The 13,057-nt window shown below is 31.0% G+C and overlaps 1 protein-coding gene across 1 annotated transcript; it reads right to left on the reverse strand.

Moving 5' to 3' along the window:
• Positions 1–509: 509 nt before the first annotated feature.
• Positions 510–9,655, reverse strand: LOC124358129. The gene is made up of 7 exons (XM_046810421.1): positions 9,491–9,655; positions 8,151–8,220; positions 6,719–6,774; positions 5,385–5,438; positions 3,585–3,705; positions 3,011–3,081; positions 510–530 (listed from the first exon to the last, which is right to left on the reverse strand). The coding sequence occupies exons 1-7, from the start codon at positions 9,548–9,550 to the stop codon at positions 510–512; spliced, it is 453 nt and encodes a 150-aa protein (XP_046666377.1). The 5' UTR covers positions 9,551–9,655.
• Between the last annotated feature and the right edge of the window lie 3,402 nt (positions 9,656–13,057).

Below are 13,057 nucleotides of genomic sequence, written 5' to 3' on the forward strand. Positions count from 1 at the left end.
CTTTTTTAAAATGACTCGATTTAATAATAATACTTTTTACTTAATACAATTCATAATTACTTTCATTGCCTAAAAGGAAATACATGCTTGCATACTGTGTGTGCCACTGCTCACTAACTTTGTTTTACCCTCATTGTTTTCTACATTAATATAATACTAAGTTATTTGTTCATATTTGAATTTTATAAAAAAAAGAAACGTAAGGTTTATTGTAGGAATAGTTAAGTAAATTTAGTTACGACAGTTTTTCAACTTCATAATATTCTATAAAATAACCCTTACACCCTAGTAAGGTATTCAAGTTGTGGTATTCAAGTTTTAGCTTACCTTGTTTTATTTCAAAAATCCTTTATTTATATAACATTGTTATTACTAAAAATAAATAGGCATTGAAGACAGTTTTTAGCAGTATTTGTATTTAACATATAAAATAAATAAATAACACAATCAATTGTACACCCATACAATTACAAATAATTTCCAGTAAAATTGCTTCAGGAGTTCCACATCTATACGGACTCGAGGCCCAGCTGAAACATAGAAATAAATTTATTACTTAAAACAATTGAAAAGATATGATTATAGTATGAACTATAATTAATTATTTTGCTTTTACTCACTTGTTAAAGGAGATTGGCTTTTAAAAGTTTCAAAATGGACATATGCTTATTTTCTCACGTTTTACAATACAGCTAATACTGAGTACTAGGTGGCTGATCTGAACATTGTAAAGGTCTGCTACTGTAGGCTGAGTAACATAAACATGTTCAACTCTACTGTAAACAACTGAGGTTACCCAGTACTGTTTAATCTGAGAATCATTGTTGGCTACCAAACAACTTAGTGTAAGATCCCAGAAGTTGCTACTTAGGATAGGTAGTAAACATTTGAAAACTCATTATCATCATTTGAACTAAACATATTTTCCTCACAACAGCAAACGTGAAACAGCTTGTCATATACTCTCAAAAACTGTTATTTCTAATTTTTCCATAACCATAGCAGTAGTAAAGTAGCTCATAATGTCAGTCGTCCTAATGCAATCTAAAAATGTAATGTGAAGTTGACATCATTTGTAGGTTAATGCAAATGATGTGTCGAGACATTATTTTAATATATGATGATAGTATTGCAATGCTGTATGTTGTTTTGTGAAAAGTATGGCAGTCTTGTAAAAAATGTGATTGAATTAAAAACTGTCACACATTTCACAAGACAACACACAACATTTTTGTAATGCCTATCAGCTTACACATATTCAAACAATATCTGAAACATCAATTATCTACATTAACCTCCCATTGGTGCTTAGTAAAGGTCTAATAGAGATATTTGAGAGCTACTACGTGTTTGTTTTCAATCATGTGATTCCCATTATCTCAATGTTTTAGAAGGATTAGCAAGAGTAGTATATTCTTGGCCTATGTCATGTTCCCTCCACCAAATGATTATTCAAGGACTTTCTACCTAGTTGACCAAGAAATTTATAAGCCAACCATGGAGAGGTTAAAGTAACTGTACAATCAAGTGACTGAAGAGCAAGTATCCTAGTCATGGTACTCCACTCATGTGATATTGATGGATACGACATATATGATTTCTTGTATGTGGGATGATTGTGACATTAGAGACTTCTGAAAACTAAAGGACAACATGAAGACATAAGTATCTGCAGCTGTTTCCAAGTACTAACAGCTCTTCTGCCTTGATGAAGGCTTTATGTCGAGTAGTATGTCAGGCTTTACGAGTTGCATCAAGATAACTCCCAGGAAAGGGTTGGTTCAGTAATTGATCATCATACACACTTTAACCCTTCTTGAGTACAAGTGTTTATCTCACCCATGATCAATTTTTCAGGCAGAACTTTGTTACATAAGTTCTTTGCCAGCTTGAACATTTAACCCTGTCACACTCATAATAATATGCAAGTGCAAGTTGATCTGAGTCGTGCATTCTGCAGTGGCACTGAGCCATCTATCGATTCAAGTCTTGCGAACAGTTGAGGGTTAAACTTTGTGCCAATAAGAGATACATTGGAATAGAAGCATTTGGAGAATGGTTCTGAATAAAGAACCAACTTCAAATTGTTATTTATCTTATATGTAACAGAGCCTAATTGTAAAACTAAAGGAATAGCCAGCTATCTAATTTGTCATTACTGTCTCGAATTTTGAAGCAGAAATACTCAATAACCAAGTTCAAGATCATCACCAGCTAGAGTATGGAGGTAGGCACAGGTTTAGACAAGACAACCATGGAAACAGGACCTGTTTTGTGCTTAGCTTGAAAACAAAGCATCTGAAATCCTAAACCTCTATGTACTAAATGGAACCATACACTACATTATTAATGTCTGCAGTTGGTAAGTAAAAAGGTAAGTTGGATTGTGAGTGCGTTAATAATATTGTGGATGCAGTTTTTATCTCTCTGAACGTAAAATATTTGCTTATTCAGGGATGCTACAGGTCAGGGAAGTCAGGGAAAAGTCAGGGAAAAAAAAACATGACTGGAAATCAGGGAAAAGTCAGGGAATCCGGTCTCAAGTCAGGGAAAAGTCAGGGAATTTCGACGTTGGTCAGGGAAAAATATAAAATCCCTTTACACAAATAAACTTACTGCCGCCGCGCCGAGTCCAAGCCTGCAGACGACGTCAATCTTTTTGTACGTATTAAACTGTGTTCACTTTATTTTTTGCTTTTTTATATTTGCCACCCTGTTAGCCTCAACACCGCTTTTTTCCACCAGATTAGAGCAACTTTAGCACCATTTAGAGCAACACCCATTAATTGCCAAAAACCCTGGGGATTGCATCGAAAAAACTCAGGGAAAAATGAAAAATTTGGTCTGGAAATCAGGGAAAAGTCAGGGAATTTCATTATTGGACTCCTGTAGCAACCCTGTTATTGCTTCTACCATGATTAAGTTTGAACTTCCTTTTGGAATTTTAAACCAAACACTGTAACAGATTACTGGTAGATAATTATTAAGAAATGTGTAATATAACGTTTACCTTAGTAGAAGCAGCCATAGTACAGTTGGCCACTATTACAGCTACCTCGCACTTGTCCTCAGAGTTTTTCACTGTAAAAATATAATTTTTGTTATTTTACATTCCTTCCTCTTATATTTGGAACTTTGACTGCGGTGTATGTCTGCATTAGAGTAAAAATTTTCAGCATGAAAAATATTTAGAAGGAAAAGGCACAGTATGTGCAGCATGAGAATTTTAGTTTGAATTTTTTATAGAGTTGCTAAATACATCCTTTGATGTAAATATTGGCAACATTGATATTTGAGATTAAAAAATTCAAAATGATACGTTATTGTTTTTTAGGTAATTGTATTTTGAGCATTTCTAATTTGAAAATATTTGAGTCCTATCAAGTTTGAGATTTCAAATAAAATTACAAAAGTAATGCATTTGTATCTTTATGACTGTTAATACAACAAATATTTGCAATATTCTTGCTGTTATCTTTATACTTTCACTGTGAAATATTTAAACAATGTCTCTTACTTATGACATTTTTATCATTGTTCTCTTAAATGCACTTAAAATATATAAATGTTAAAGCCGTACTCACCCTCCTTAGCACAGATATCAACAACCTGCCGAGCCTTGGCCAGTTTTTCCGGAGATCTCATGTATGACTGTTTGGCCAGCTGGTACACTCCTTCCGCATTATACTTGCCTTCTTTGGTCATCTGCATTGTTATAATGTAGTATATAAGATAGTAGAATTATAAATTTCTAAGGTGTGTTAATTATTGTTTTGTAACCCTCAAGGTATGTTGTACATATCAATAGATTATTTTATTTGTTATTGATGTCAATAACAAAATTATTTGCTTTTTTGAAATCTGTTATAATTTAGGAATGAACACAATTACACTAATAAACTTATACATATTATATATATATATATATATATATATATATATATATATAAATATATATATATATATTCTTTATTTTAACGAGTCTTGAGAGATAAGCAATACATATCTGGGTCAGAAAAAGTTTAAATACGGAAAATATCAAATTCAGTGTAGCTTAAAAATTATCTGTAAATTGTGTTTCTTTTTATGACAATACCTTCAGCAAAGTTTAGTACTTTGGTACTATTATCTGAAGGTCACTATTTTTGGTTGAGTTTTTCTAACCATGGATTTTAAAACACTACATTTTTAGAAAGAACAGACTTTATTTGATTTACTGTGAAAATTACATGTTGTTAGGAAGCCACTCTGTCCCTATCTACTACATGTTATAACGCGATATAAGTAGGTTAAGACTACTGTTCTACTATCTAGGCCTACTATTTATTAGTAGCCCCAAAGTTAAAAATAACCTTTATGAACATGATCTGAGCTTGAATTTGAGTACCATCTCAAGGGATGTTTTTCTTTTCCGACATAAGATCACGTTGGACGATCTAGTAGGTGATGTGAGGTCGGGAAAGTACCAATTGGAAATGCCCCTGGCCATCACTGTGGACTTCGGTAGAAGAAAAACATCCCTCGAGATAGTACCTAAATTCAAGCTCGTAGATCACGTGAATGCTTGTTAAATTTTTATATTTATAATACATACGTATGTATTTACCTACTTATAATAGTCTATAACAAATAGTAGATGGGGACAGAGTGGCCTCCTTGCCGACATCGCATCCTTTTGGAAGGCAGAAAACAAGAACCAATCATCATAATGGAATGTAATTTTAACATTGATCAAAATATAGGCTGTTCATTCTAATGTTTTTTTTTAGGTCCCCGGTAAAAAAAAAACTTCCAAAAATAGTGGCCTCCAAATAATACTAAAGTACCCAAAGTTTAAGTGCATTTGGATAATAATTGTCTTTTGAGTGACTATAATTTACTTAAACAATATTTGAGTAGAAATTACTTGGCTACTCTTGTCAGGTAAACATTCTTTAAGAACATATATAAGTGCATGACGGGGCAGGTACATGGTAGAGACTCACAAACTCAAAACTGATCATTTATCAACAGTTTTATTATTCTGTAATGTTTGTTTTCTTTGTAAAGACGTATTATAAAAATTCAAAGTGATTTAAAAAATATGAGTATAAAAGTTTGTTATTTTCTAATGAATTTTTAAAACCTTACTTACAAATGCTCAACTATGATTAATGTTATTATTAAGTATTAAAGTCCTGGAAGGAGCTCTGATATTGAAAAATAAAACTTCATTCCACTTGGTTAGTATTTTCTGTGAGAACTTTAAATGTCAGTGGGACAAAGAAAAGTCTGAAACTAGAGAGAATAATTTCAACTCTGTAGGTATTCAGGAAGTGGTAAATTTAATTATGAGCAAGTGAAAGCCAAATCACTGAGTGTTAAAGTGATGATTGCATACTTACCACGCCAGTATTTTGAAATATGCATGCTAGAAGACACTGAAACAGCACAGAATAATTTTAAAAGAAGTTAAATTAAGTTCATTTTACATCTTTTAATAGAACACAATGTATTTGAGTTTGACTTTCATTGGATATTCTAAATATACTTTTACAATTTAAAAAAATTATAGCAATAAGTATTCATCGAAGTAGTGGGTAAGTAAATAAATCATTTTCTGCAAGTAGATGCCTCACATATGTGCATAACACTTGTCAATATACTCATACAAGCTACCAATGTTGTAAAATACAAACTTAATATATTTTATTACATCACTACTTAATATGATACATTATTAAATTTGTATAACTATATACTTAAAGTTACATTACATAAATATGTTAGTCTTTTACATCACACACATCACAACTTGCCTTTTGCAAGTAGTTGAATGCTATTAACTGGATAAAGTCGAGTTATAAAAATTCTATAGTTTGGGTCCATAGTAACATGATGAGTTTTAACCAAGTTAAAGCCTAAACTTATCTGAGACAGTATAATTTCTTTGTCTAGTACTGTATGAATGTTGCATTGCATTGTTTATGTATTACTAGCTGTTTCCCGTGTATACTTCTGGTTCAAGTGAATTATATTTCCAACGCCGCCACGATCAAGAAAATTTTTCAAAAGTGTATGTTTATAGCCATTGTACGCATATATGTATTACTTTATTATAAAGTGGTATAACACTTAAGCTTTAAGTTCAATCAGAAATTTATCTTAAAGACAAGTATACTTCATAACTTAGCACCTCCAAATAGTGTTTGGCTAATTAATAGATGTAACTGTCTCGTAATTGCAGTTCATAGTGTGCAGGCACTTTGAAAACTTTTATGTTTATATACACAAATAATAATTTTCATAATAATCGGTCAAATAGTTTACAATTCTATAAAGTATATACAGACAAACATTCGTTTTTATTGGTTTATCAGTCTAGTTTTTATCTGTGTAATGAATATATGTGGAAAAATATTTGGCACATAAGCCGTGATATGAAGTATTTAAGAAAAAAAATTATTAATATTTTAAGAAAAGTATCATCACCTACTTTGCAAAGAAATCCCTTTTAATTACATTGTATTTCACAATTAGATTTCACTTATAATTGATTATAACAATATAAGGAATACAATTAAATAATTGTATCTTATATTATAGGAATTATATTTTTAAATACTCTATCACATCATCTCCGACTGAAAAGTTCAATTTACTTTATTGATTTAATGGACAATACATAGACAATAATTGAATGTCACTGAAATGTGATTAACTCTAATAAAAAACTTACCTTCCCGTGTTCTGTTGTTGGAATACTTTGACTTCTCTGGAATGCAGATAGTTCCTCTGTACAACACAAAAGAATGTTTCTAGATTAAAAATTCTTGCTATACAATAGCAACAGTATGAAAGTATCTTGTGAAGCATTTAGAACTGCAAGTTTGTTTCCTATCTGTATTATTTCTTCTTTATCTTTATTTTAATCAAACATTTTGACAAGTAAAATACATAGACCAACAAAGTTTATTTTTTAACTAATACGGTACCTCAATTTAAAAAAAAAATAAGATTATATTTAAGAATGAGTTATCCATTCAGAATTTGTTTTTTGTAGTAAAATATTTGTGTATTTTCAAAGGCATCACCAACCTGTAATTTTGTATGAAATAAAACAGTGTTTGGACTTTTATGTCATTAGAGATTACTGTATAACTATGCCATATTAATTCTAAGGAAATGTACATAATTCATTGATAATATCAAACCTAAATTTTTTTGACTAAAGTTTACCCTTAAAGTACCCTAACAACCTTTATGGACATGATTCTAGTTGCTATGATTTGAATTCTATAAAAAAACACAACTATGATTTTATGTCATGACAATTTGAAATTGGCGTTATTTATTAAAGTACAATAATAAATCACTACCAAAAAACAAATCCAGGATGAATTCAAGTTTTCCTGAGTACATCCTACATTTATAATGTATGTTCATGTTTCACCGATCACTCAGGTTAATAAATATGCTTTACTAAGGTGAAACTTCGATAATTTACATCAGTCCGACTGGACTACTCTGTTAATTTTCTTTGCATGATTGAGCGTGTAAGAAATACACAGCATATTCATTCAGTTACTCTCCTTATCTGTGGAAATGAGTTTTTACATTCCATATTAAAATAATGTAATTTGGCCTAATGAGTTTAACACACCAAAGTACTACCATTATTTCTTGTCCTGTATGAAAAATTTATTTGCCTCAAACTATACCTCTTGACTAAAAAAATCGATTATCAAGGTTTTTGCAACAGACATAATATTCTGTAATGTTATTTAATAAAATCTAAGCAATTAAAAAAAAATTTCCATCAATTAGTTTTTATTTTATAAACTAAATAATAATAAAGTAATATAGTAAAATTATTGTTTGATAACCCTTTTTGCCAAAGCTGAGCATTAAATTGTGTACTGGACGGGTAATTAAATAAATTTAAAGCCAATACTAATGTTTTACAATGTGATACACTTAAAAGTAATAATTCTTAATTTAGCAGTTAATGAGAGAATAATACAAATTACCATGGCAGGCATCTCCCTAATATATCAATCTAAAACATTTCTACTTACAATAAAATATCACTTTAAGGAAAGCATAGTAGAAGAAAATTTTTATAGTTGTAAATTGTGTAATTATTAAATAATATTGAGCCTATCCCTTACCATCTGTAGCGTTTGACTTTTCCTGACACATTGCGTACATTTTCTGAATATCAAGCTGTTGTCCAGTTATCTGCAAAATATTCAAGCTCTTGTTTTACAAAACATTAATGAACGTGAATATATTTCTAAGCACAGCCAATAACATAGCACAAATAAATAACACAATGCAAGAAAATTTAATCTTTGTTGTCTTCTTGGGATGTAGGTTGCTATTGAGTATCATTGTCCCAAACAATGTTATTTTGTTATTTTCTACAATATTTTTAGTATGTTTATGTCGTAAAGAGGTAATGTTGAGCAAAAGTGTAAAATAATCTAGATAGATATTCATGTCCGTGGGTCTTGATAACATGATAACATTGTATTTTACAAGTTATCACAGTGTGTACAAGTAAAATCGAAGTTGATAGTTACAAGCATAATAAAAAAAATTATTGTCACACATATTTTGTAGTTGAGCTAAAAAATATTGTACAACCTAAGATTTTGTGAATTTATGATAATGTAATATGGAATTGCATGTAATATACAACTATGTTCAGCTTTCGTACTATTATTCTATATAATTGCTATAGTATTATATTTTTATTAGACATTGTTTTTTACAAGAACTTTATCTCCATTACTGTATTTATTATTAGCAAGAGTGTTTAGACATTTTGAAGTGTTAATGTAAAGATCTGTTTTGCTGATTCATGCCAGAGAAAATGATCTACTACTCCACCCATTTCATACTAATAATTTACATGATTTTATCAGCAATCCTCCATTAAATTCATATTAAAATGACAAATATTCGTGACTAATAACAGATTCTTGTTACACACATATTACGAAGGATTTTTCTCATTTGCCCTCGTTCAGTGGTAAAAAAAATCAGTAACATTACGTTTCGAGATCTGCAATCTGATCTCTTCTTCAGATAAATAACTAACCTAACACATAATTACAAACTAGGTTAAAATAAACAAATCAAACCAGAGCATTGTGACAAGCAGAAGTCAGGAATCACAACCACCATGTTGTGTACCAACTTCACTAACTCTAAAACATGCACTTAATAAAAAAACAAAACACAACACTAATTATTAAAACTGAACTACAGAATACAGGCACAATAGGTCTTTATTTGCCGATCAACCACCTACAACTGAAAATCCTGTTTCCTTCACAATCCTTCTATCCTCAAAAACAAACTTCGAACATATATTATCACCAACCATTATTTCTTTTAGTTTATACATTTGATAAGTATTTCATCACTTCAAGACTTTGCAGCATCTGCTTAATTAGTGGCAACTTTTATAATGTTATAATTAAAATGATTTGAGGTAACTCACCAGTTGGATTGAGGCGAAGGCGATAACCGCAGCGACGAGAACCCTGTAGCAAGTGTCCATGTTGATCAAATCCAACTCACATCCTGCCCTACTTGTGTTTATATAGCCACAGTTATGTCCCCTGTCACAATGCGCCAGTCATTTCCACTGTTTTGTGCTCGGTAGTAAAAATGTCTAGTGACTTCCCTCGGGTCAGGGCAACATCCTGTGGCGTTCCCCAGTTTTTTATGTCTGTTGGGACTTTTTAAATTACAAATCATTGGTAAGATAAGCTTGATTGTATATTTGTATTGTTTTAACAAACAATATTTGATTTTCATTGGAAATGGTATAAGGTTTAGTTATACCTTTGATTATGCTACTAGTATACAATAACGTAGCCAGGAAAAAATTTTTGGGGTCAAGACAACTGATATTTTCCCAAAGTGTATAGAAAGTAAGGCCTCATATTGTTCCTTAAAAAGTTCTTGACCCGTATCTGTATTGAGAACGGTCTTGTAGCAGTACATGTAAGTAATACTGAATTATTTAAATAATAATAATCGTTCACTAAAAAAGTCACTGAAACAATTAAATATTTGGGGGGGGGTCCGGACCCCTTGGACCTCCTTGCTGACTATGTCCTTGCTAGCATAATCTGAGGTTATACACATGTACTGTGTGATAGTAGATCAGCTGAGAAATAGTAAACAAAAATCCATTTTTAATTTTTAATTGGACTTGTATAGCAAGAAATAAAATAAAAATCATGAACATGAATAAAGATTGAGTATTGTTTAAATCAGGAAAAATTTTTGAAATATTAAAGTTTTGCCTATGATTTAACATAAAATAATCATCTTTTACATTGTTTACTGAAAATTTTGATTTGGCAGTAAGTCTAATTATGTATAAAACTGAATTATTAGAACCCCATCAATAAATATTGTGAACTGGATAAGTCAAAACATTGAAGAATGTTGTATTGAATTAATAAATAAATAAATGGCTTTGTAAACAGTGCCTGGACTGTAGTTTGTACTCAAAGTCAAAGCATCTTTATTCATATTATGCTCATGAGTACAATAAATGGTATCAATTACAATTTAATTACTTCAGTAATTAAAGTAATGCAAATTTCATAACATAGTCATTGTGTACAATTCCTGAAATGAGTACACTGTATTTCAAATGAAATATTTGTGTAATTTAGTTTAAACTTCTTTATATATCCAATACTTATTTCTGTGTTGAAGTGAGAAATGTTATATTTCTCATATTTTATAAAAATGTTTAGAAATATTATCAGAGACCTTTATTTGGTTTTCAAGTATGGATATATGAGGGGGCTAGAATCAAAACTCGTCATGTCCATTATGGGTAAATGTTCAGAAATCCAAAAAACTGTTTGGGATATTTTCTCTTTTGCAACATAGTTTTTTATGGTAATTAATGTGGTTAAAGGATAAAAGTAAATGTCTAATAAGATCCATTTTCAAGCCTAAAAGGTTGAATACAAGGACTATATAGCATAAAATAGTTTTTGGACATGGCAAGTTTTGTTACAAACTGTTGGACATAACTAGTTTTGTTTCTTATCTTCAAGGACATGGCTAATTTTGTTACTGAGAAATAGAGAGAAACAATTGGTTTTTATTGCTAGTAATAATAATGAAATGTTTACAGGTTTGAGAAAAAAACACACTTTTATTGTTACAAAACTGTACAGTGTTACAAAATCTAAACTAGTTGTTTTGCTAAAAAAGTAATAAAATTTATTTAAAAGCTAAATAAAAGGCTTAACTAGGCTTGAAAATGAAACTATACCGTAGCTTCCTCAATAAACTCTCGTGGTTCACACCAATCTTTCATCATTGCCATTATTATTCACAACATGATCAGCTGATGTCAAAACTTGTTTATAATATAATAGTGAAGGTTCATTTTGCCAATCTTCACTGAAATGTTTTTTTCAATAAATTATCCACATCATTGAGTTTTTCGGGTTTTACTTTGACATGGAAGAAACAAACACTTTAGACATAAAATTTAATATGGACTTCCCTTTCTTACAAGCACCCTTGTATTTACCAAAATCCCTCCTATAATGCTCTTCGCCTCTAACAACGACACCAACCATTTCTTAATCTTTTAATAAAAATCCTTTTCTATTTATTAAATTGGAAATGCCAATTTGTTGTGCGCTTAAGCACGTCATCCTTGCTAAAGCTTCAAATAAAAAATGTCACTGTCCTTACCATGTTCGATTGTGGTTCCATGATCTTTAAAAACTTGCAAATAATCCTCTGGAAGAAACGATCGTATCTTTCTTCCTCAACACCTTCTCTATCCGTCCAAAATCACGATCTGGAGGAATATATGAATGCCCGACTACTGGGAAAATCTGCACTTTATTAACATGATTTGGAGCATCATGTGCAAGCCAATAGGATAACATTGCTACCACCGAAGTGTTCTTATTTTGGCCACCACACCCATCTGATATCAGCCTTACCTCTTCACGATCGTTTGTAAATTCTGTATGACAAAGACTGTGATAAATTTGCGGATGCAATATCATTCGAGCCTTAAGCTGCTTCATTTTCTTTCCAAACATAAAGAAAAACATTTTCTTTTGACTGAGGATCTTTTGATCATCCTTTACACATAGTAAAGTTGTAATAATATAACTGGCGGGAATAGTATGCTGCCTGGTCAGGAACCTTGAGTAAGACAAGAGTTTTTTTGGTAATCATATAAGAAAATAACAACTCTATCATCACAGGCTTTGACCTCTTCCTGGAGTAGCTCGTAATTTTGTATTATTCATTATAATGTTTAAAACTTTCACCTAGAAAGTTTTTAACTAATATAATGCTCTTAGCAAGGTAATTAAAAATGAATAACAGTGTATAGGTCAGATTTAGAACCTACTACAAAATACATCTCATTCCAAAGAACAACAATAAAATGCTATTGCCGGCTGTTAGTATTTTTTTCAATTTCCACCATGCAGTTTCCATAGTAATTAAAAACTAGGAAACTGTTCCAAATTAAAAGGGAAAGAAAAGGAAAAGTGTAGTAATGTTAAAATGGTCCAGTTATGATTCTGTCAACTTAATCAGCCATCTGTTTTTCTAAGGGACATGGGCGAGTTTTGTTACCAAGTGGACAAGGCCGGTTTTGATTCCAACAGCGTGTTTGGACAAGACCAGTTATGTTTTCTAACCCTGATATTTAACTATATATTTAAACAGGTTTTGGCAAGTTTTGATTCAAACTATCTACACATTTGAATAGAGGCATGCATAGAGAATAAGATCCACACTCCTAACTCAATTTCTAAAAAAAATTGGACATGGCGAGTTTTGATTCTAGCCCCCTCATATGGAGTAACCAATATTGCAACCATGTTTTAAAATATTTTGGTCTGAAAATTTGTAGTCCAGCAGGTGTGTAATCAGACATACTTTTCTCTGAGGAATATTTCTGGGTGTGGAAATCTGATTTTACTTCATTGTGAGATTCTGAACTCTGTTTAGGATTCCTGTCCCTTGGTAGTTTCATAGATAATAAATGAAGTTATAT

The sequence above is a fragment of the Homalodisca vitripennis genome, chromosome 3 (genome assembly GCF_021130785.1).
Source record: "Homalodisca vitripennis isolate AUS2020 chromosome 3, UT_GWSS_2.1, whole genome shotgun sequence".
Classification (NCBI taxonomy): Eukaryota; Metazoa; Arthropoda; class Insecta; order Hemiptera; family Cicadellidae; genus Homalodisca; species Homalodisca vitripennis.

Coding starts and splice junctions, on each gene's coding strand:
- LOC124358129 (XM_046810421.1), bottom strand. CDS start 9,550: ATGGACACTTGCTACAGGGTTCTCGTCGCTGCGGTTATCGCCTTCGCC. Junction 5,439..6,718: donor CAACAACAGAACACGGGAAG/GTAAGTTTTTTA, acceptor TTCTTTTAAAAT/TATTCTGTGCTGTTTCAGTG. Junction 3,082..3,584: donor TGATATCTGTGCTAAGGAGG/GTGAGTACGGCT, acceptor ATATTTTTACAG/TGAAAAACTCTGAGGACAAG.